This window comes from Podarcis melisellensis (genome assembly GCF_964234715.1).
Source record: "Podarcis melisellensis genome assembly, chromosome: 9".
NCBI classification, from domain to species: Eukaryota; Metazoa; Chordata; class Lepidosauria; order Squamata; family Lacertidae; genus Podarcis; species Podarcis melisellensis.
This window is the reverse complement of record NC_138541.1, coordinates 73,330,670-73,353,916: the sequence shown is the minus strand read 5'-3', so window position 1 is coordinate 73,353,916 and position 23,247 is coordinate 73,330,670. Positions and strand designations below refer to the sequence as shown.

Here is a 23,247-nt window from a genome sequence, read left to right as displayed (position 1 = left end):
GCAGAAGAAGGCGTCCCCGTTGCGCAGTCATTCCTCCTCTGGTCACTGCTGTCGGAACTGTGGGATGGAAAGCCAGCTGGGCAGACCCCACCTGGAGTCTCTCCTCCCTTCTCAGCCTTGCCGCTGCAGAGATCCATCAGTCACCCTCCTCCGACAGGTTTGTAGCTTCAAGAACACTGTCCAACCATCTTGTCCTCTGTCGTCCCCTTCTCCTTGCGCCCTCCATCTTTCCCAACATCAGGGTCTTTTCCAGGGAGTCTTCTCTTCTCATGAGGTGGCCAAAGTATTGGAGTCTCAGCTTCACGATCTGTCCTTCCAGTGAGCACTCAGGGCTGATTTCCTTCAGAATGGATAGGTTTGATCTTCTTGCAGCCCATGGGACTCTCAAGAGTCTCCTCCAGCACCATAATTCAAAAGCATCCATTCTTTGGCGATTAGCCTTTTTTATGGTCCAGCTCTCACTTCCATACATCACTACTGGGAAAACCATAGCTTTAACTATATGGACCTCTGTTGGCAAGGTGATATCCCTGCTTTTTAAGATGCTATCTAGGTTTGTCATTGCTTTTCAAGGAATGGATAGTAGGCTACGTTTATTGTACATATATCAGGACAAAGAAAACATGGCTTCTCTCCTTATCGTTCTTCTCAGAGAGAGAACACCAACGCAATACAGAGCGGATGTCCCACTCACGAGACTCCAACAATCTGTGCTGGAATGTAAACAGACATGTGACATGTTATGTACTGAAGTTCTCACCCTGGGCCAGCAGGGGCATCATCGACGGGCAGTTGTTGATAGGCTTGGGCAAGGTCCAGCTTAGCGAAGACCTTACCCTCACCCAGGGAATGCAGCAGGTGTTGGACAACAGGAACCGGATAAGCGTGCTGCTGAAGTGCCTTGTTGATCGTGCACTTGTAGTCAGCGCAGATTCTCACCGACCCGTCTGGCTTGACAGGCGTGACGATGGGGGTTTCCCACTTGGCGTGGTCAACCGGCTCCAAAACTCCTTGGGCGATCAGCTTGTCCAGTTGTAAGGTCTTCGCTAAGCTGGACCTTGCCCAAGCCTATCAACAACTGCCCATCGATGATGCCCCTGCTGGCCCAGGGTGAGAACTTCAGTACATAACATGACATGTAACAATCCCACACATCTGCAGCGCGGGAGGAGTGGAATTCTCCAGGCACAGTGGTTGTCTGCAAGGGATTCCCACCCGGTGGGGTTGATGTTACCAGCCTTCATGTCATATTTGCAAACATCTCTGTGAAACAGTGTTGGTCTGCCAACGGGCCTGGTGCATGAAGCCAGCTCCCCATAGAGCACATCCTTCAGGATCCTGCCATCTTCTCTTCTGTTGACATGACCAAGCCAGCATAGACATCGCTGAGACAGGAGTGTGAACATGCTGGGAATGTAGGCTTGGGAGAGCACATCTTTGTTTGAGACTCTGTCCTGCCATGTGATGCTCAAAATATTCCTGATGCAGCACATCTGGGCACCATTGAGGAGTCGCTTCTGATGGTTGTAAGTTGCCCACGACTCACTTCCATAAAGCAGCGTCCTCAACACGAAAGCCTGGTAGACCTTCATCTTGGTATTGGCTGTTGGCATCACATTTTCCCATACCCTTTTGGGAAGGCGATTGCCATAGCTGTCTTACCAATACTCTTGTCCAGTTCAGCGTCAATGGAGAGATTGCTAGTTATGGTGGAACCCAGGGAGACAAAATAGTCTTGCCCCTCACCAGTGCTGATGCATGGAGTGTTGGTGACATCCTGCCCCAAGATATTGTCTTCATTAGGCTGATTATCTCCTAATATACACATTTTTGTGTTCTAATTAGCTTAATAGTCATATTTTTGCAAAGAAATTTCCCCTGATAGAATGCATTTAAATATTGCATTTAGGTATCTTTTCCTATATGCATTTTCACATATGCATTTACACGACACTTTGCCCGGGTATATGCATTTCTGTACTTAACTGGAAAGCTGTATTGCAAAATTTGTAGAAATGTCAACTTTGACGGCTGTACTTCAGTTCATCTCTTGTTTTGGAAAGCGCAAACTAGCTGGGCTCACCATTTATTTATTTTTATTAAAGGTTTCTTGGTTTACAAAAGTATGTACAATGTCTCTTTTTTCAAGTTATGTTTTCTGCAGATCAGTTTCATTTGGTGTGAGACAGTAGTGTTACATTAGTTTTTCTAATAAGGCTGTTTCCCATACTATTTGATACCATTGGTCTATGCTTACTCCTAACAGGTCTCTCCAGTATCTGGCTATGATGCTTCTGAGCTCTTTGTGATGTGAGTGGGCATTATTATCTTGGAAGATGTTTAGTAGGGCCAGTTCTGGGGTGACTTGCTTAGTTATTTTGCATTATTTCTTGCATGATTGAGGTCCAGAAGAGTTGGATTTTAGGACATTCCCTCCACGTGTGGAGTTATGTGCCTGTGGAGGTGCATCCTCTCCAGCATTTTGCTGAGGTTCCTGGGCGTATTAGTGCTAGTTCCCGTGGTGTTAGTTACCACCTGTTAGCGAGTTTCATAGTGAATTCTTTTCTTTTTGCTGATATGGATTTAAAGGGAGGTTTAGACCACATTCTGGTCCACTGGATGGGGTTGATCTCATAGCCTATGTCACCCTCCCATTGCTTTTAGATTACGTCTAGGGGGGTTGTGGGATTTTGGAGTAGTATTTTGTATATTGTGGATACCATCCCTTTGCTGTGTCCCTTTGTTGTTAGGAGGGGTTTTCCAAAGGTTCTCAAGGGCCTAGTTGCTGCTGATTTCACTACTGGATTGTTTAAGAGGGCATGTACTGTATTTTTCGCCCTAAAAGACGCACCTTTTCCCCTCCAAAAATGAAGGGGAAATGTGTTTGCATCCTATGGGGTGAATGCAGGCTCCTTGGCTTCAGCGATAGCAACGCGAAACCTCCGAAGCTTGCGCTAAGCAGGCTTCGCGTTGCTTCCGCTGAAGCCAGGAGAGTCTGCTCTTTGAGGCTGGCGATGGGGGAAAGCAGCGCTTCCCCCATCGCCAGCCTCAGAGGATGGGGGGCAGCAGGAAGGCACGTGACGCCTTCCCGCTACTCTCCAACCCGGCTTCGAGGCTGGCGGTGAGAGAAAACAGCGCTTCCCCCATCGCCAGCCCCAGAGGATGGGGGGGCACAATCTGAGTTGAAAAGCCCACAGGAGCCGCACGCTCTTTAAAGAGCGCACCGCTCTTGGGGGCTTTTCCCCGAGGAGGGACAAGGGACTGACTGGCCGTTTCAGTCCCTTCTCCCTCCTGGTCAAAAAGCCCACAGGAGTTGCGCGCGGCTCCTGTGGGCTTTTGCGGGAGGTGGGGGAATTCCGCCGCCTCCCGCAAAAGCAGGGAGAAGGTCTTGGAGTAGCGCACAGACTGCGTGCAGCCTGTCCGCTGCTCCCAGAGCTGCGGGGGGGAAATCATATTTTTTCCTTGATTTCCCCCCCTGAAAACTAGGTGTGTCCTATGGGCCGGTGCGTCCTATAGGGCGAAAAATACGGCAATCGGTGGGGTGTTAGCCCAGGGCATTTGAGTGCCCCCTAGTTTGTCTTGTATATCTTGCGTTGACGTGGAGTTGTTATTTCTGTAGAAGTGTGCTAGGCTGTATAAGCCTTTGGTTTGCCAGGTTTTTAACTGGAGGTTTTGTGCTCCATGGTGGAATAGTGGGTGGTGTGCCAGGGGAGTTAGTGGGGATGGGGTTGGGAACAGTTTACCTCCTTCTTCTTTTCATGCTGCAAGCATGGTCTGTGTGAACCTGTTTAGTGTTGTGGGGATTTTCCTTAGTTTGTTCGGGAGGAATGAGTATCCTGTGGTGCGGGTATTTTCAATTGTGTCCCTCTCCAGGTGTACCCATTGTTTTGTCTCATCTTCTAATGTATATAATATAATATATACAGGATAATAATAATAAAAATAATAATAAGAAGAATTTTTATTTATACCCCGCCCTCCCCAGCCAAGGCCGGGCTCAGAGCGGCTTACAAGAAATAATAAAAACAAGTTGAATGATTACAACTTAAAAACAAAATTAAAATACAACATTAAAATATTAAAATGTAGCCTCATTGCAGGAGGAGAAGGAAAAGAAAAAAGAAAGAGAGGGAGGGAATCAAATTGGCTCCAAGCCAAAGGCCAGGCAGAACAACTCTGACTTACAGGCCCTGCGGAAAGAAATCAGATCCTGCAGGGCCCTGGTCTCATGAGGCAGAGCGTTCCACCACACCGGAGCCAGTGGTAAAAAGGCCCTGGCTCTGGTTGAGGCTAATCTGACTTCCTTAGGGCCAGGGACCTCTAGGGTGTTGCTATTTATGGACTTTGAGGCTCTCCATGGGGCATACCGGGAGAGGCGGTCCCGTAGGTATGTAGGCCGTGAAGTGCTTTAAAGGTGAAACGCAGCACCTTAAATCTGACCCTGTACTCCACCAGGAGCCAGTGCAGCTTGAAAAGCACTGGGTGAATATGCTCCCATGGCAGAGACCCTGTAAGGAGTCTCGCCGCAGCATTCTGCACCCGCTGGAGTTTCTGGGACAGCTTCAAGGGCAGCCCCGCATAGAGCGAATTACAGTAGTCAAGCCTGGAGGTGACCATCGCATGGATCACTGTGGCCAGGTCAGGGCGGGAAAGGTAAGGGACCAACTGCTTGATGCGGCGAAGGTGGAAAAATGTCGCCTTGGCTGTTGCTGTAACCTGCGCCTCCATGGAAAGGGAGGCGTCAAGGATTACACCCAAACTCTTAACGGAAGGCAATGGCACTAATTGGGCCCCCGCAAGAGAAGGGAGTTGGATTATGTGGCATAATTGGTTGGCAATGTTATAGGCTTCTGTGTTGGGGATTCCCTATCCTCCTTCTGAGGAGGGGAGGTGCAGGTATTTGGGGCTTATTCTTGTTTTTTTGTGTGAGCCCATTTGCAAAGCTGGGCTGGGGAAATCCAGATTGGGATCTGGAGGTTAATTTTGGGAGGGTGATCATTTTGATCATGGCCGTTTTGTCTGAGAGAGTGAAGTTGGTGTTGTTCCATCCCTTCAGGTCTTTGTTGATTTGTCACCACAAGGAGTTGTAGTTGTGGAGGTATAATTTGTTGAGCTTTCTGGTTATTTGTACCCCATGGGATCTGAACTTGGTGTGGCAAAGTTTTATCTTGGTGATGTTGGTGAATTGAGGGGGTTGTTGAAGCACTTAGCCTCAGACCTGGCAAAATTTACCTGGAGGCCCGACACCATTGCAAATGTGTTGAGCTCTCTGATTAGGGAGGTTGCTGTGTTTATGGGGTCTGGTGTTGTGGCCATTAGGTCGTCTGCAAAGAGCCCTAATTTATAGGCTCTACCTTTTATTTCCACTAGCTGGGTTCACCATTAAATGCAAATGAATTTTTCCTCCATCCCTACTGCTAAACAGGTGTTAACAGCGTTGCATCCTAAGCCCACCGTTTACTTGGCCTTTACAGTGGCACAATCTGGGGCACGTTTCTTTTTCTTTTTAAAGATATTTATTAAAGTTTTCAATATTAATACAATAAAAATCAAAAAGAAAAAAGAAAAATAACAAAAATACAAAAATAAAAATAATTAAAAACACACAAAGTTTCCATTACTTATTTTCCATTAACTTATTTCCCAGACCTCCTCGTACCTCCCATTTTTGTATTCCAATTCAGATTGTTAGTTCAGCAAATCCTTATCAATAAATTTTAACCTGCTTCTAAACCCTTTTTTCCATATTCTCTTAAAGCATTACAGCTGGAAACCACTTAATTTCTATCCGACATCATTCTAACATTCATTAATTTTGCAATATTTCTGTAAATAATCTTTAAATTTCTTCCAATCTTCTTCCGCCGACTCTTCTCCCTGGTCTCGGATTCTGCCAGTCATTTCTGCCAATCCCATATAGTCCATCACCTTCATCTGCCATTCTTCCAGAGTGGGTAGATCCTGTGTCTTCCAGTACTTTGCAATGAGTATTCTTGCTGCTGTTGTTGCATACATAAAGAAGGTTCTATCCTTCTTTGGCACCAATTGGCGGACCATCCCCAGGAGAAAGGCCTCTGGTTTCTTCAGGAAGGTATATTTAAATACCTTTTTCATTTCATTATAAATCATTTCCCAGAAAGCCTTAATCCTTGGGCACGTCCACCAAAGGTGAAAGAATGTACCTTCATTTTCTTTGCATTTCCAACATTTATTATCGGGCAAATGATAAATTTTTGCAAGCTTGACTGGGGTCATGTACCACCTGTATATCATTTTCATAATATTCTCTCTTAAGGCATTACATGCCGTAAATTTAATACCTGTGGTCCACAACTGTTCCCAGTCAGCAAACATAATGTTATGACCAATATCTTGTGCCCACTTAATCATAGCTGATTCAACCGTTTCATCCTGCGTGTTCCATTTCAACAGCAAGTCATACATTTTTGACAAATTCTTAATTTTGGGTTCTAACAATTCTGTTTCCAGTTTTGATTTTTCCACCTGGAAGCCAATTTTTCTGTCCAACTTGTAAGCCTCCATTATTTGGTAATAATGAAGCTAGTCTCGCACTTTATCTTTTAATTTCTCAAAACTCTGCAATTTCAGTTTGTCCCCTTCTTGTTCCAAAATTTCCCAATATTTCGGCCATTTGGACTCCATATTGAGTCTTTTCACAGCCTTTGCCTCCATTGGCGACAACCACCTTGTAACAGCGTTGCATCCTAAGCCCACCGTTTATTTGGCCTTTACAGAGCCACAATCTGGGACACGTTTCTGAGCAAAACCAATAATCCATCTCCAAAGATATGTGGGAGGCTGCATCAGATTTCCAGAGAGAGCTCGTAAAATCTGGCAACAGAAAGAAGATGTTGAATCAGCAGGACTTTTTTTCCAAAGCCACACCCATGAATTGCTAGAATATGGCCAGAGATGCTTCAATCTGACCATATTTGGCCATACTGCAAAATGCTCTTTGCCCTTTTGCTGTTTGCCCTGAAAAGCCACAGCAGGTGTATTTATGATACTTTTTAATTGCACACATGGTTTCCAATAAAACTTGTGTCAATAGAGAAGCAGAGATATAAGATCAAGGACAGATTGGCCAGGAACAGGTAAGTGTGATGAGGAAGGAAAAGATTTTGTGATTACTAGGAGCATCGTGAGATTAACAGCAAAGGCAACTGCATCTCCCTCATGTAAGTATGAAATGGGGCTCAGCACCCATGGTTTCTCTGCCTGATCCTTACCTGTACTGTTTGTCTCCTCTCTTCTCTGAAGAATCACTGTAGAGTTGGAAGGGACCCACAAAGCTCATCTAGTCTGCAATGCAACGTACGCAAAACACCAAATTGGCTAACCCGTCATGATTATTTATTTCATGGAAAGCCCCTTCAAGCAGCTCAGCCTGCCATACGCACCCCTACTTTGCTTTAATACAGTGGTACCTCATGTTACATACACTTCAGGTTACACTCCGCTAACCCAGAAATAGTGCTTCAGGTTAAGAACTTTGCTTTAGGATAAGAACAGAAATCGGGCTCCGGCAGCAGGAGGCCCCATTAGCTAAAGTGGTGCTTCAGGTTAAGAACAGTTTCAGGTTAAGTACGGACCTCCGGAACGAATTAAGTACTTAGCCTGAGGTACCACTGTAATCACAACAACCTTGCAAGGTAAGTAACACTGAGAGACAGTGACTGCCTCCAAGTCACCCAGTGATTTGAACCCAGATCTTCTGGGTCCTGGTGCAACATAACATCTGGATCAGGAGAGGCTGTGAAAGACTTGGACCGGCGTCTGGATGCAGTGGTGGACTGGGTGAGGGCCCATAAACTGTGCTACCAGGTTCAGGAAACTGGCAAGTTACCCGTTCTGGATGGGTTGCATGCTATCTGAATAGGCAGGTGCGCAGCTTGTTGGTACTCCTGGATACATCTTGGTCACTAGAGGCCCAGGTGTCCTGTGGCTGAGAAGGCCTTTTACCAGCTTTGTCTGGTTCACCAGCTATGGCTGTTCCCAGAGAGGGGTAGCCTAACCCCTGTAAGCCATGCCCTGGTAACAGGAGGCACTCTTGTTAAAACAGCTGCACTGGCTGCCCACCTGCTGCTGAACAGAGCTCAGGCTCCTTGTGCTAATTTACAAAGCCTTGAACCACTTGGGTCAGGGATCCTCAGGGTGCCTGAATCCTTATATCCCAGCTTGATCACGGAGATCAGCTTCAGGAGCACCGCTGGCTGATGCTCACTTGATAACAGCAAGAACTCAAACCCTTAGTGCCACCAGCCCACTCCTGTGGAACTCTCTGCCACTAGACACCCAGCAGGTGTCTTCCATGCCAACTTTTAAAGACCTGCTCAAAACTCTCCTGCCAGGCCTCTGTAGGCAGTTAAGGGTGCATTCCCCACGGAAGTCTACTGATGTTTGTTGTAAATTAGTTTAGCTTGCTTTTAACTTTTTAGGATTGTATCGTTTTATAGTTTCAGATTGTTGTAAGCTGCTGTGATAGATTTGTATGGTACAACAGTACATAGATATTTATTCTCATAGCCTATGTCATTCTTCCATTGTTTTTTGATTGCGTCTAGGGGGTTTGTGGGATTTTGGAGTAGTATTTTGTATACTGCGGATACCATCCCTTTACCGTTTCCCTTTGTTGTTCGGAGGAGGTTTTCAAAAGTTGTCAGGGGCCTAGTTGCTGCTGATTTTACTGTTGGGTTGTTTAAGAGGGCATGTAGTTGATGTTGTGTTAACCAGGGCATTTGGGTGTCTTCTAGTTTGTCTTGTATTTCTTGTGTTGACAAGGTTTTGTTATTTTTACAAAAGTCTATTGGGCAATATAAGCCTTTGGTTCACCAGGTTTTTATCTGGAGGTTTTGTGCTGCATGGTGGAATAATGGGTGGTACGCCAGGGGGATTAGTGGGGATGGGATTGGGGATAGTTTGCCTATTTCTGTTTTCCATGCTTTGAGCATGGTCTGTGTGTACCTGTGAAGTGTTGTGGGAATTTTCTTTAGTTTATTTGGGAGGAGTGGGTATGCTGTGGTGCAGGTATTTTCAATTGTGTCCCTCTCTAGGTGTATCCATTGTTTTGTTTTGTTTTGTCTCACCTTTGAGTATATATGGGATTATATGGCGCATTTGGTTGGCAATGTAATATGCTTCTATGTTGGAGATTCCCCATCCTCCTCCTGAGGTGGGGAGGTGCAGGTATTTGGGGCTTATTCTTGGTTTTTTATGTGAGATGAAAGAGTGTAGTTTTCTCTGCCAACTGCGGAGTTGGGTTGAGGGGATCCAGATTGGGAGGGTTAGGAATAGGTAGGTTAGTTTTGGGAGGGTGATCATTTTGATCATGGCTATTTTGTCTGAGAAAGTGAAATTCATGTTATTCCATCTCTTTAGGTCTTTGTTAATTTGTCGCCACAGGGGCTTGTAGTTGTGGAGGTACAATTTATTGAGGGTTCTGGTTATTTGTACCCCTAGGTATCTGAACTTGGTGAGGCAAAGTTTTATTTTGGTGACCTTCGTGAGTTCATTTTGGGTGTGAGGTGGGGTGTTGAAGCACATAGCTTCTGACTTTGTAAAATTTACCTGTAGGCCCGACACCATTGCAAATGTCTTGAGTTCTCTGATTAGGGAGGTTGCTGTGCTTATGGGGTCTGGTGTTGTGACCATTAGGTTGTCTGCAAAGAGCCCTAAGTTATAGGTTCTTTTTATTTCCACACCCTTGATGTCTGTGGCTGCTTGGATTCAGATTGCTAAGGGTTCCAGAGCCAGGATAAATAAGAAGGGAGACAGTGGGCATCCTTGTTTCGTGCCTCTTTCGATAGCTATAGTATTAGAATCCATATTGTTAGTTCTGCATTTTGCTGAGGCTTGGGAGTACCGTATTTTTCGCTCTATAACACGCACCTGACCATAACACGCACATCGTTTTTAGAGGAGGAAAACAAGGGAAAAACATTCTGAATGAAACAGTGGATGTATCATTTTTGTGCTTTATGCTGTGGCCACAGACATGTGATCTGATGGTGAATTTGGGGTGACCCAATGCAAAAATCCTGAGAATCCCTGTGGATCCATGCTTTGTAACCACGTTTTTGCACCATTGCAGCCCCAGGCAACAGTGGGTGCGTGATTTTTGGGGGGCAGGCTGTAGCCATGGACATGCTATGTGATCTGATGGTGAATTTGGGGTGACCCAATGCAAAGATCCTGAGGATCCATGTGGATCCATGCTTTTTAACCACATTTTAAGTGGGGAGGGAAGGAAAAACACAGAACGGACAAGGAGCACGAGAGGGGTGTGCAGAGAAGCAGCTGGCTAAGAATGCAGGAGAGGGTATAACGGGAGGGAGGAAAGGAAGGCAAAAGTTTTCCCTCACCTACCCACCCAAGCCAGCCAGCTTGCGCACTCTCTTTCTCTCTCTCTCTCTCTCTCCTGCATGTTTTCAGCAGCACTGGCTGCTTTCCCCTCTGCTTGCCTGGAGGGGAGGGGCTTTCCCTGCTCTTTGTTTCGTTTGAGCAAACACAGCAAGGAAACAGAAGAGGGTGGGCAGTAAGACCCTGAGGCAGAATGCAGGAAAGCAGCCGCTTCCTCTTTTCAGGTTTCCCTTCTCCGTGAAGCGCGATTTGATTTTTGCCTGATTTTTCGGCTCCAGGGACCACACATTCGCTCTATAACACGCACAGACATTTCCCCTTCCTTTTTAGGAGAAAAAATCTGCGTGTTATAGAGGGAAAAATACGGTATATTTGTTTGAGGATTTGTAGGAAGTTGGGGCCAAATTTCATATTAGTTAGTACTGTTAATATGTATTTCCACTCTAAGCAATCAAAAGCTTTGAGGATGTCTAGGGACATAATTGTCAATGGGAGTCTGGTTGCCTTGCTGTGTTCGATCAGGTTCAGTAGTTTCCTGATGGGGTCTGTTATATTGCGGCCAGGGACAAAACCAGTCTGGTCTGGGGCTATTAACTCGTGTAGGAAGATTTTTAGGCGGTTGGCCAAGATCGATGTGAATATCTTGTAGTCTTGGTTTATTAATGAGATTGGGCGGTATGATTCTACTTTGAGGAAGTAGTGGTTTTTTAGTGGTTTTGGGATGGAGACTATTTTGGAATGGGTCCAGGTTTTGGGGATGGGCCCCCTTTTATGATGTCGTTGAATGGGCGGGTCATGTACGGCATCAAGGGTTCTTTGAATTTCCTATAGAATTCTGCTGTGAAGCTGTCTGGGCCTGGGGCTTTGTGTGGTTTCAGGTTTTTGAGGACCACATCTATTTCCTCTGGGGTGATAGGACTGTCCATGAATTCCTGTTCCTCATCAGTTAGGATAGGCATGGTCAGTCCTGCTAGAAATTTTCTGATTTCCTTCTCTGGTGGGTTATGGGAGGTGTATAGGTTGGAGTAGAATTCTGCAAATTCTGAGGTTATTTCTTTGGGAGAGAATGTTATGTTGCCGTCTTTTTTGGTGATGCAGTGCATTCTTGTTTTGAGTGCTTTTTTTCCTACATTTGCTAGTAATCTGGAGTTTTCCCCTCCATATTCATAGAAATGTTGTTTAGAGTATAGAATGTTGATCATTGTTTTGTTGATTTCTAGGGAGTCTAGTTCTCTCCTTTTTTGTTCTCTAAGTTTGAGGAGTTTTTTAGATCCTGTTTGTTTGTAGTGTGATGAGAGGGCTGTGATGTCTTGTTCTATTTTGCTAATTTTTGAGGTTTGTTTTTTAAGGAATGCTTTCTCTTTTATGCAAGCTCCTCTGGTGACCGCTTTCATTGCATCCCATAGGAGGGGAGTTGTTATATTGTCTACATCGTTTTCCTTGAAGTAGTTTTGGAGAGTTTTTGCGAGACTCTCTCTAATTTGTTTGTTTGTAGTTAGGATGGGACTGAAGGACCATGAAGGGGTGGTTTGTGTTCCTTCTCCTATTTTAACGGTGACTTATACTGGAGCGTGATCTGTGATTTTAATGTTACCTATGTTTTGTTGATTCCACTGAGGGGATCAGACCCTGTGTGAGCAGAATGCTGTCCAGCCTAGACACTGTACCATGGCGTCTGGATTGGAATGTATGGCTGGTGTCTCCCGGGTTTTGCTCACCCCAAATGCCTTAGAGACCCCTGTTTTTTAGCATTTTTAATAACCTGTAAGAGTTCCTAGTTGTTGGGGGTTTCCTTCGGAGGAAGGTTGCCCATGGGATTGTAGGGTGGATGTCTTTCAGAGATATACCTTTCATATTTAGATTGAGGTCCCCTCCTAGGATTGCTTCCCCTTCAGAGAAGGAGAGGAATTTGTTTAGTGTCTTCTGAAAGAATTCTAGTTGTTTCGAGTTTAGGGCATATATGGAGCCGATTGTCAGTTTGATTTTGTCATCTAATGTCCCGTTAGCAAAAATGAATCTGCCTTTTTTGTCCTTTAGGACTGTTGTGGCAGTGAAGTTCAGGTCTCTGCTGAGTATTATGGCTACACCGCGAGCTTTCTCTGAGCCTCGTGTGGCCCACTGTTGACTGGGGGGGGGTGTCGTTCAGGAGTTTGCTCCCTTTGGGTGGGTTGTGTATTTCTTGTAGGAAGGTGATGTGTGGTTTCATGGTGTTTATGTATGAGGTGATGCGTTTTCTTTTTATGGGGTTTCCCAGCCCCCTCACATTTAGTGTAATTGCCCTTAGGCTAGCCATCTTGCTTATCTATTATGTAGGGTGATTCCATGCCAACCCATCCAGGTTGTCCTGTGTCTCTCACTTTGTGTTGTTTAACAAACCAATGGGGTTGCACTGACCTAGCATGTGGTGGGTGGGGGATTAGTGGGATTAGGATCAGATTTGGGTTAAAGAGTGGGGAATAGGTTATAGACAGTATCCTATATGTAGTCATATAGGTGTTTGTTAGGGGTATTTTGGGCTATCTGGCATTTAGCCGGTTGGCCCTGGGTCTCAGCTGGTGTGGATGGCCTAGTTCAGGGGTAGACCATTCTCCCTGTCATTTGCGATAGGGGGTGGTCAGTGAGACGGTGTTAAGCGTCTTTGTGACGCCAATGTCGGGTATAGGGTTCATAAGCAGTGTTGCCAGTGTTATTAGCAACATGTTATTAGCAATATGTTGGGGTGGGGATGTGGGTGTTGGTACACTCTGGTGCCACCATTGTGCTGATTGGGTGTCAGATTTTAGCCTGTTTGTGGGTTGTTGGGTGGTGGGGAATATGGTTTGAAGTCATCTGGACTGGCGTTGGGGTGGAGATGCAGGGCTGGGGGGGGTGCTGATGGTGTTGGCTATATTTATGGCCTAGGGGGAGGGGGAAGGAAGGGGAGAATGACCAGTCCTTCAGTTTGAGGTGTTTTCTGGGTGCTTCATTCAGCTGTGGTTGTTGTTGTAGGGTCGTCCATCTGTGATGTGTTGATTTGGTTGATCCTGGTCTGTTGCCTTGTGCTGCATGTGCGTGGTGGTGGTTGGATGTGCTGGTTTGCATTGTTGTGTCACTTCTGTTGCTTCTTTTTCATCTTTACTGTTGTCCAATTGTTTGGTGTTGTTTCCTCGTGGTGGTCATGACTGTCACTTGGTGGGTCTGTCGGTTGCCATTCCAGTGGAGGGCCGAGTTCGAGGTTCTTCCGTAGTTGCAGGGCTTCAGGTATGTTGGTAGCCGTGTGTTGTGTTGTGTTGGTTGTTACTATAAGGCGGAAGGGGAAGCCCCATCGGTACTTGATCCCTGCTTGTTGGAGGCGCTGGGTGCATGGGCGTAGGTTTTTCCTCCGATTTAGGGTGTCCTGAGATAAATCCTGTAAGGCCAATATGGGGTTGTCTCCATATCGAAGGCTTGTTGTTGAGTTTCTGGGGTTGTTCCATACCTCTTCTTTCTTTTTGTAGTCTGTGAAGCATACAATGATGTCTCGTGGGGTTTCGGTATAGGTTTTAGGCAGAGCCCTCTCCAGGTCGTCTACCTCGAGTGTCAGGTTTGGGTTTGTATTTTTCAGCCAGCGTACAATTAGGTCCGCTGGGCTTTTCTCCTCCACTTTTTCAGGAAAGTTGCGGAAGCAGATGTTGCAGCGTCTACTACGGTCTTCTAAGTCTGCCAGTTTGATTTTCATGGCTGTGTTTTCCATATCTCTTATTTCCAGGTGGCTTTCCAGTTTAGCCACTTTATTATTGACACATGTGTTTTCCTCTCGGTACTTCTCTATTATTCTTTCTTGTATTTGGTTCTTATTTTCTAGGGTTTCCACTTTGGAGGTCATGTCACTGAATGCTTTGAGTAGTTCTGTTAGTCTCATTTTCACTTCCTTCAGTTCTTGTTTTGTTGCTGGGTTGTTGTCATCTTGGGGGCGGTGTTGTGTTCTTGGTGCAGTTTGCCATCTCCCTGGTTGGTGTCATCGCAGTGTCGTTGGTGTTTTTGGTTTCAAATTTGCTTGGCATCCTCTTGGAGGAGGGCGTGTTGTGGTTAGGAGTTGTGGTGATTCCTGGGTGTTGCTGATCTGTTGAGCTGAACAGGCGTTGTTGACTGGTGGTCATTAGTGTCCCGTCTGGGCTGTGCTTTAAGAGCTTCTCTGGGGTTCCCGCAGTCACCTTAGCAGTGTTACGGGGGGTCGGGGCAGCCACGCAGACAGATGCGTAAGCTAACAGACAGACGGTTCACATAAAGGGGCTGATAGGCAAGGGTATGAGAGATTGGTGGGGTGGGGTCAGAGGGAGAGTGTATGTTTGGGGGGGGTTATTCGTGGGTGCACCTGTGTGTACACGTCTGTGCACGGATCCTCACGAAAGGAGTATTGGGGTCCAGTCGAGGGTGGAGGGAGGGGTTAGGGGTTCGTAGTAAAGAATTAGAAATTTAAGGTTGGCAAGGATGTGTTCAGGAACAGAACCCAGCAAAGCAGTATAGAGGTTGAAGGTGAAAAAGGAGGGGAGGAAAGGGGAGGGGAGGGATGGAGGTCAGATTAAAGTAAAGAGGGGAGAGAGAAAAGGAAGGAAGGAGAGGAAGGAAGGAAGGAAGGAAGGAAGGAAGGAAGGAAGGAAGGGAGGGAAAGAGAAAAAGGGGGGAAGAGACAAGGAAAGATGAAAATGTTTGGTTGCAGTGGTGGTTCTAGTTATAGTATGAGGTAAGACCCCGGGGGGGGGTGTTAATGAAAGTGTGTGGGGAGGTGTATGTAGATTTTAGGGTTAGGAGGGTAAGAGAGAGTAGAGAAGCAGACTAAATCAAAGAGGGAAAGTGGGGGGGGGCGGGAAGGTGACAGATCTGAAGATGTTGAAGTTGTGATGCCTGGCAGTAGTATTTGTATATCAAATGCCAAAGGTAAAAATAATGTAGAAATGAAAATGTATAGAGAGCCCTTTTGAGAGGGGCACATTTAATATAATAACATGTATGTGTTCTTTTTAAAAAGGAGGGGGGAAGGGGAGAGAGAGAAGGAGAGGGGGGGAGGAAAGGAAAAGAAAGGAAAAGAAAAAGGGAGGGGGGAAGGGCACCAGTGGCAATAGCACTGATATGGGGGGGGTATTTTTATTTTATTTTAATTTTCAGAGAGGATGATAATATTGTAGTTGCAGGACAATGGGGGGAAGGAAAGGCTCCCTCCTCAAAAACAGACAAACTAAGAAACTAAAGGGGGACTAAGAGGAAAAGAGGAATAATAATAGTAATAATAAGGATTTTTTTAAAAAAAGTAATAATGATGATAAAAAATAGTAATTAAAAACAAAGTGTTTCCCCCTTTAAAAAAAAATTGAAATGGGGGTAGAGACTGGGGTAAAAATAAAACGAAATACAGAAAATAGGGGAAATATGTTAGTGAGGGGCGGCTTGTCTGGTAAAAATAAAGTAAAAAATATTGGGAGGGAAGGAAAGAGGACAACAGCAACAGCAAAAAGTCCCCCCCCTTTTGAGGGGGGATGGAAAATGTGTTTTTAGGTAATATATGGATGTATTTTTAAAATGGTGGTAATAATAATTTAGCGAGAGGGCTGAAGATTTAGCGAAGGGGGGAAGGGGGGGAAGGGGAGTTTGTTTTTTTTAAAGGGGGTTAAAAATACATGAAAAGAGGGGGAGTTTTGTGTATTAAAAAAGTAGAGGATAGAGTTAAGGAGAATAATATAAAAAAGTTGCTTGGTAATATGCTTTTTAAAAAAATAGAAGAAAAAGAGGGGGGGAGTAAAAAACACTCGCACACAAAAAGGAAGTAAAAAAAATAATTGAAAAAAGCAGGACAGGGTTTTGCGCAGCCTTCCTCTTGCTTTCTTCCTGCTTGGGGGGGGAAGCTCGGCTCAGCCACGTGTCTTTTCAACACGGCTTCCCTTGCCCTCCCGGCAGCAGGGTTGCAGATAGCAGCAGCAGCAGGTGGGGCTCTGTGTTTGTTGTTTGGTTGTCCACGCCCCCTTTTCTCCCCTCTCCTATCTCCTGGCGTAGGTCTCTGATTGTCCCTGGGCAGTCGGCGGGGTGGCTGAGTGTCCTGGCTTTCGTTCCTGGCAGCTGGGCTCACCCGGTTCCTTGTCGGTTCTGGCGGCAGCAGCAGCAGCAGTCCCAGCGGTCCGGAGCCAGCAGGTAACTCAACTGATTTTGGCTGGCTTCAGGAGCTGCTCGCTGCCGTAGCTTCCGCCATGATGCCTCGCCGGAAGTCATAGTACAGTGGTGCCCCGCAAGACGAACGCCTCGCAAGACGAAAAACCCGCTAGACGAAAGGGTTTTCCGTTTTGGAGGCGCTTCGCAAGACGAATTTCCCTATGGGCTTGCTTCGCAAGACGAAAATGTCATGCGAGTTTTTCCGACTTTCTCCCCCTTTTTCTAAGCCGCTAAGCCGCTTATCCGCTTATCTGCTAAGCCGCTAAAAGCCGCTAAGCCGCTAATAGCGCTAATCCGCTAAGCCGCTAATGGGCTTGCTTCGCAAGACGAAAAAACTGCTAGACGAAGAGACTCGCGGAACGGATTCTTTTCGTCTTGCGAGGCACCACTGTACATAGATATTTATTATTTAAAAAACCCATTACCAACAAAACCACGAAATGGAGTGGCTACGGAAGGAGACCCTGAATTAGGAGAACTGTTCTAGTGGCAGTTGGTTTGGGTCACTGAGACAGCTCCTCCATGTGTCCTTCCTGTTCTCCAAAGATTGGCAGGGAAAAGGGATGGAAATGGAGAGTTGAACATGGGGTAACGCAGTCTTAGATACAGTGGTAGCTCTGGTTACGTACAGTGGTGCCTCGCAAGACGAAATTAATTCGTTCCGCAAGTTTTTTCTTCTTGCGAGTTTTTCGTCTTGCGAAGCACGGTTTCTCATAGGAATGCATTGAAATTCAATTAATGCGTTCCTAGGGAGACCGCCTTCAGACCAGGTCTGGGGACAGTCTGTCCCCGGACCTCTTCTGAGGGCTGGCGGGGGGAGAAGGACTTTTCTCCCCACCGTCAGCCTTCTGAAGGCTGGGTGGGAAGAAAAGCCCTTCTCCCGCCGCCAGCCTTTAGAAGAGTTCCTGCAGGGCTGCCTAGGCTGCGGATAGCAGGCTGCTGCCCCGCACGAGGGGCGCTCTGAAGCAGAGCGCCCCTCGCGGGGGCAGACATTCGCAGCTTGGGGGGCCCTGCAGGACTTCCCCGCAGGGCTCTCCAAGCTGCGGATAGGGGCAGCAGGCTGCTATCCGCAGCTTGGCGAGCCCTGCGGGGAACTCTTCTGAAGGCTGGCGGGGAAGAAGGGCTTTTCTTCCCACCGCCAGCCTTCAGAACAGCCTTCTGAATGTTGGCGGTGGGGAGGAAAACCTTCCTCCAACCACAAGTCTTCAAGACAGGTCCGGGAACAGAGGAGAAGCGCTGCCGCCTTCCCCTCTGTTCCCGGACCTGTCCTGAAGGCTTGCGGTGGGAGGAGGGCTTTCCTCCCCACCGCCAACATTCAGAAGGCTGTTCTGAATGTTGGCGGTGGGGAGGAAAAACCCTCCTCCCACCGCAAGCCCCGGGAACAGAGGAGAAGCGCTGCGCGCCTTCTCCTCTGTTCCTGGACCTCCCACCGCAAGCCTTCAGGACAGGTCCAGGAACAGAGGAGAAGGCGCGCTGCGCTTCCCCGCTGTCCCCGGAGATTTCCCTATGGGCTTTCGTCTTGCGAAGCAAGCCCATAGGGAAATTCGTCTTGCGAAGCCGCTAAAAATCGGAAAACCCTTTCGTCTTGCGGGGCACCACTGTACTTAATTCGTTCTGGAGGTCCCTTCTTAACCTGAAACTGTTCTTAACCTGAGGTACCACTTTAACTAATGGGGCCTCCCACTGCCGCCGCGCCGCTGGCACACAATTCGTATTCTCATCCTGAGGTAAAGTTTTTAACCCGAGGTACTACTGTACTTGATAATTGTTTATATGAGCACATTTCCTCCCTTGCAGTGAGTTCTGGAATATTCATAAACCCCAACATGAATATTATCTGGGGGGTAAACAACTCTTTGCTTATTTCCTGCAGACTTGCTCCAAATGGCTGAGAATGGGGCTGCCGCTCTGGTCATTGACAATGGCTCTACGACATGCAAAGCAGGCTTTTCAGGAGAGGGCGCCCCCCGGGTGGTCTTCCCCATGGTTGTGGGGAGGCCCAGGGACCAAGATGCCATGGCAGGCTTAGGGCAGGACAGCTACGTGGGGGCTGAGGCACAGAGCAAGAGGGGCATCCTCACCCTGAGGTACCCCATCGAATATGGCCTCGTCAGCAACTGGGATGACATGGAGAAGATCTGGCACCACACCTTCTACAACGAGTTGCGGGTGGCCCCTGAGGAGCACCCAGTCTTGCTCACAGAAACCCCCGATAACCTGAAGAACCACCGTGAGAAGATGACACAGATCATGTTTGAGACTTTCGACACGCCAGCCATGTATGTGGCCATCCAGGCCGTGCTGTCGCTCTATGCTTCTGGCCGCATCACCGGGATTGTCATCGACTCTGGGGACAGATTGACCCACATGGTGCCCATCTATAAGGGCTATGCCATGCCCTACACTCACAGGCCCATGCCCTTTGGGGGCCATGACCTGACTGACTACCTCATGAAGATCCTGTCTGAGAGGGGCTACAACTTTGTCACCACAGCCAAGAGGGAGATAGTACAGGACATCAAGGAGAAGCTCTGCTATGTGGCCCTGGACTTTGATCAGGAGATGGCCATGGCCGCCTCCTCTTCCTCCCTGGAGAAGAACTATGAGCTGCCGGACGGGCAGGTGATCACAGTTGGCAACGAGCGCTTCCGGTGCCCCGAGGCCTTCTTCCAGCCCCACTTCCTGGGCTTGGAGTGGGCTGGCATCCACGAGGCAACCTACAACTGCATCATGAAATGTGATGTGGACATACGCAAGGACCTGTATGCCAACACAGTGCTCTCTGGTGGTAGCACCATGTACCCCGGCATTGCTGACCGGATGCAGAAGGAGATCACATCCCTGGCCCCCAGCACGATGAAGATCAAGATCATCGCCCCGCCAGAGCGCAAATATTCGGTGTGGATTGGGGGCTCCATCCTGGCCTCTCTCTCCACCTTCCAGCAGATGTGGATCAGCAAGCAGGAGTACGATGAGTCTGGTCCATCCATCGTCCACCGCAAATGCTTCTAACAATCCAAGCAGCCAACCTCTTCTGGCCAAGTCAATATATATTGGGGCCTTGCTTTTATCTCTTGAATTCTGTCCTCTTGCGGGATATTTAGTATTTATCCAGTTCTTGATTTGGCTCCTGCATGGGGCAACCTTTGTCCACCGCTTTGCCTAGGCTTGTCCACAGCTGCACTCTTAATAATAATAATAATAATAAATTATTTCTACTCCAGCCACTCTGATCGATTGTGTACCACCTTCGCCTTTTCTTTTTTCTGATTCATGTGGAGTTCAGTACTTTATTACTATCCATTTTCTCTGCCAAACAAAACAAGCCAATTCATGCTAAATGAAGTAAAAATTGGTGTGCTTCTTGTAGTGAATGACTCTCTTGATAACCAGAGCTTTTTGGAGCCAACAGATAACAGCGTTGCAGCGAGCCAGATTGGGGGTACAGAGAGCCACACGTGGTTTCTGCTTCACTTGTCCCCATGTCCTGCTGCCACAGCGTCCAGAGCTGATCAGTAGTTTGGCTGAGCGTCCCCTCTGGACACGGGCCTTATGGCTGGTCTCACTCCAAACAGACCACGAGCTGTAGCCAAGGCTCGCTTGTTTGCACTGACCCAGGGCTTACTCTGAGGAAGTTCCTAGGGTTACAACGGCTACAAATACAATCTCCCCAGTGCAGGTTGCTACCTAGAACAGGGGTAGGCAACCTAAGGCCCGGGGGCCGAATGCAGCCCAATCGCCTTCTCAATCCGGCCTGTGAACGGTCCGGGAATCAGCGTGTTTTTACATGAGTAGAATGTGTGCTTTTATTTAAAATGTATCTCTGGGTTATTTGTGGGGCATAGGAATTCATTCATTTTTCCCCTTCAAAATATACTCCGGCCCACCACATGGTCTGAGGGATGGTGTCCCGACCCACGGCTGAAAAAGGTTGCTGATCCCTGTCCTAGAGGGATCACGCCTCACATTCCCCAGCTTTAATCTGAGACATGGTTGCTCTTAAAATTTGAGAATGTAGTAAAAATGAATGCTAAGATTTGAATTTAGCAAAGGGGAGGCCTAACCTATGAATATGACTTCTGGCTCTCATCATCCCTGATCACTTGGCTAGGTGGCAGCAGGTGGAGGAAGTAATAGGAACCTCTGGTTTGTTTATTAACTGGATTTAATCTACTTTTTGACAGGTACCCCCAAAGTACCTTAGAAGGCCAATCTTTATAAACCAACATCAGTTTTGTGCCTTATCAGAATTAGAGTGTTTTCTTAAAAAAATGATGAAGACAGATAATGATCAGAGCATGATAAAAATGGGTGCTAAACCCAATTACTGTATTGGCCAGAATATAAGCCGCCCCTACAAATAAACTGCACTTTTAAAATTAAAGGGGGGGGAGTCAATACCTGAATATAAGCCGCTCACTTAAAATTCTGCAGGCACTCACGCCCGTAAATGGCAAATGTAGAAGAAAATCCTACGGGTACCATTCCCCCGCGCTCCTAGTCTGCTTCCTGGGGGGGAGCCACACCACTTTGCCGGCGGCCTTCCCCCCTTCCCCCTTCTTTCCAGCGGTTCTGGGGAGGCTTGTGGACAGCGGTTCAGACGGGCATTGTTGTCCCGCACCCCGACGGCCCTCATGGTGGCATCCTGGGGGGCGGGGGGGCGTTCTCCATTTCGGCCTTGGTAGGCAAGGCACAGCCACAGACCTAGGGCAGCTGTTTCAGCAACAATATCAGGAAAGCCCGATTTTGTAAGGTCGCGAATATAAGCCGCACTTTAACTTTTCACGGTCAGAATTTGGAAAAAAAAGTGTGGCTTATATTTGGGTCAATACGCTAAATGGTCCTAAATACCATAAATACATGGGAGGACAAGAATAGGTGCAGAGTTTGGGTGCTGCAGCAAACAAGGCCCTGTCTCTATAGCCACGGGGCATATACATCTATGTCATTTACATACCCTCTATCATTTCTCCGATGAAAATAGGAATGTCCTAAGGAAAAGCAGGACATTCCAGGATCAAATCAGAAACCGGCCCATCTTCTGTAAATCTGGAACTGACCCTGGAAAACAGGAACACTTGGAGGGTCTGAAAATACCTGCACCAGATGAAGGAAATGAAGCTGGCCTACGAAGCCCTTCCTATAGTTTTGAAGAAAAAGGTCACCAATCCACTTCAAATTGTTAAATTGCAATGCTTCTTCAGCCAGCCATTTTTTAGGAAGCATGGAGAATGTTTATTCCTTTCTTGTAAATGGAGCCTGACACTTGGAGAGTCTGCATTTATTCTACAGTGTTGGGATTTCTGCATTTCAGGGGACTGGACTAGATGATCCGCAGGGTCCCTTCATATTGTATGATTTATATCTCACCTTTCCTCCAAGGGATTCAAGTTTGCATGCATGTTCTTCCCATTTGATCCTCACGACGTGTTTCCTCCTTTTTATCCTTGCGTTAGTCTGAGGGTGAGCAACTGGCTGTACATAATTATTATTATTAATAATAATAATAATAATAATAATAATAATAATAATAATAGTAATAATAATAATTTATTTATACCCTGCCCTTCCCGGTTCAGAAAACCAGGCTCAGGGCAGCTAACAACAAATTTTAAACACTTAATTGATGCAACAAAAAACAGCATAAAATACAGTATAAAACGTGAATAGCAATAAATTCAGAATTCAAAAATCAATTTAGGGGGAAAATCTATCCAATAAACATTAGATGATCACCAAGGCTAGCTGGCTAAATTAGTCCTACTTGGGTCAGCGAGGAGACCAGGGGAGAATTAGCTGTGGGATCCCAGAGCAGGTGATCTTCATAAAAAGGGGAGGGGGAGGGAAGAAAGGGGAATAAAAGATCAGGTTAAGTTCAAATCGAAAGCCAGGCGGAATAGCTCTGTCTTACAGGCCCAACGGAAGGAGGTTAAATCCTGCAGGGCCCTGGTCTCATGGGACAGAGCATTCCACCAGGTTGGAGCCATCACTGAGAAGGCCCTGGCCGTGATGGAGGACAATCTAACTTCCTTAGGGCCCAGGACCTCTAAACTATGGTTATTCATGGACCTTAAGGTCCTCTGCGGGGCAGACCAGGAGAGGCGGTCCCATAGATACGAGGGCCCTAAGCCACAAAGGGCTTTAAAGGTCAAGACCAGCACCTTGAACCTGACCCTATACTCCACTGGGAACCAGTGCAAGTGGTAAAGTGCTGGGTGAATATGCTCCCATGGCAGAGACCCCGTGAGGTGCCTCGCTGCAGCATTCTGCACCCGCTGGAGTTTCTGGGACAGTTTCAAGGGCAGCCCCGCATAGAGCGAATTACAGTAGTCAAACCTGGAGGTGACCATCGCATGCATCACTGTGGCCAGATCAGGGCAGGAAAGGTAAGGGACTTAAAAGAGGCCTGCACTTAATTGTGTGTCAGGATTGGACCCTTCACCCACCCTTTTGTTTCAAGGTGCAAGCAGCATCTCTGTGACAGTGGTTGATGTGCTTTCCCCCTCAGGACAGGGGGATCTGACGCTCCTCTTCTTCCGCTCTTTATGATGCGCCACCCATTGTGCCCCCAACTCTGTGAGCATTTTGTTTCTCCACGGCCCAGCAGCAACCATTTTGTTACTCTCCCCTGCAGAGCTTTCTTCAAAGTCCAGCTGCACCCCCTGCCCTGTCCCCCATGCTCCCTGGCCACCCGCTCTTGTCGGAACA

General features: G+C 47.1%; 1 protein-coding gene across 4 annotated transcripts; it reads left to right on the top strand.

Moving 5' to 3' along the window:
* Window positions 1-7,119: 7,119 nt before the first annotated feature.
* LOC309377978 (actin-2-like) lies at window positions 7,120-19,864 on the top strand. Of its 4 annotated transcripts, none has more exons than XM_081925727.1 (2): window positions 7,120-7,199; window positions 18,413-19,864. In XM_081925727.1, exon 2 carries the CDS (start codon window positions 18,424-18,426, stop codon window positions 19,549-19,551), a length of 1,128 nt encoding a protein of 375 aa, XP_081781853.1. In that variant the 5' UTR covers window positions 7,120-7,199; window positions 18,413-18,423; the 3' UTR covers window positions 19,552-19,864. The 4 variants fall into 4 exon arrangements, with proteins under 4 accessions (XP_081781853.1, XP_081781851.1, XP_081781852.1 ...); XM_081925725.1 differs by lacking the exon at window positions 7,120-7,199 and adding an exon at window positions 7,314-7,335; XM_081925726.1 differs by lacking the exon at window positions 7,120-7,199 and adding an exon at window positions 16,464-16,600.
* Window positions 19,865-23,247: the final 3,383 nt, after the last annotated feature.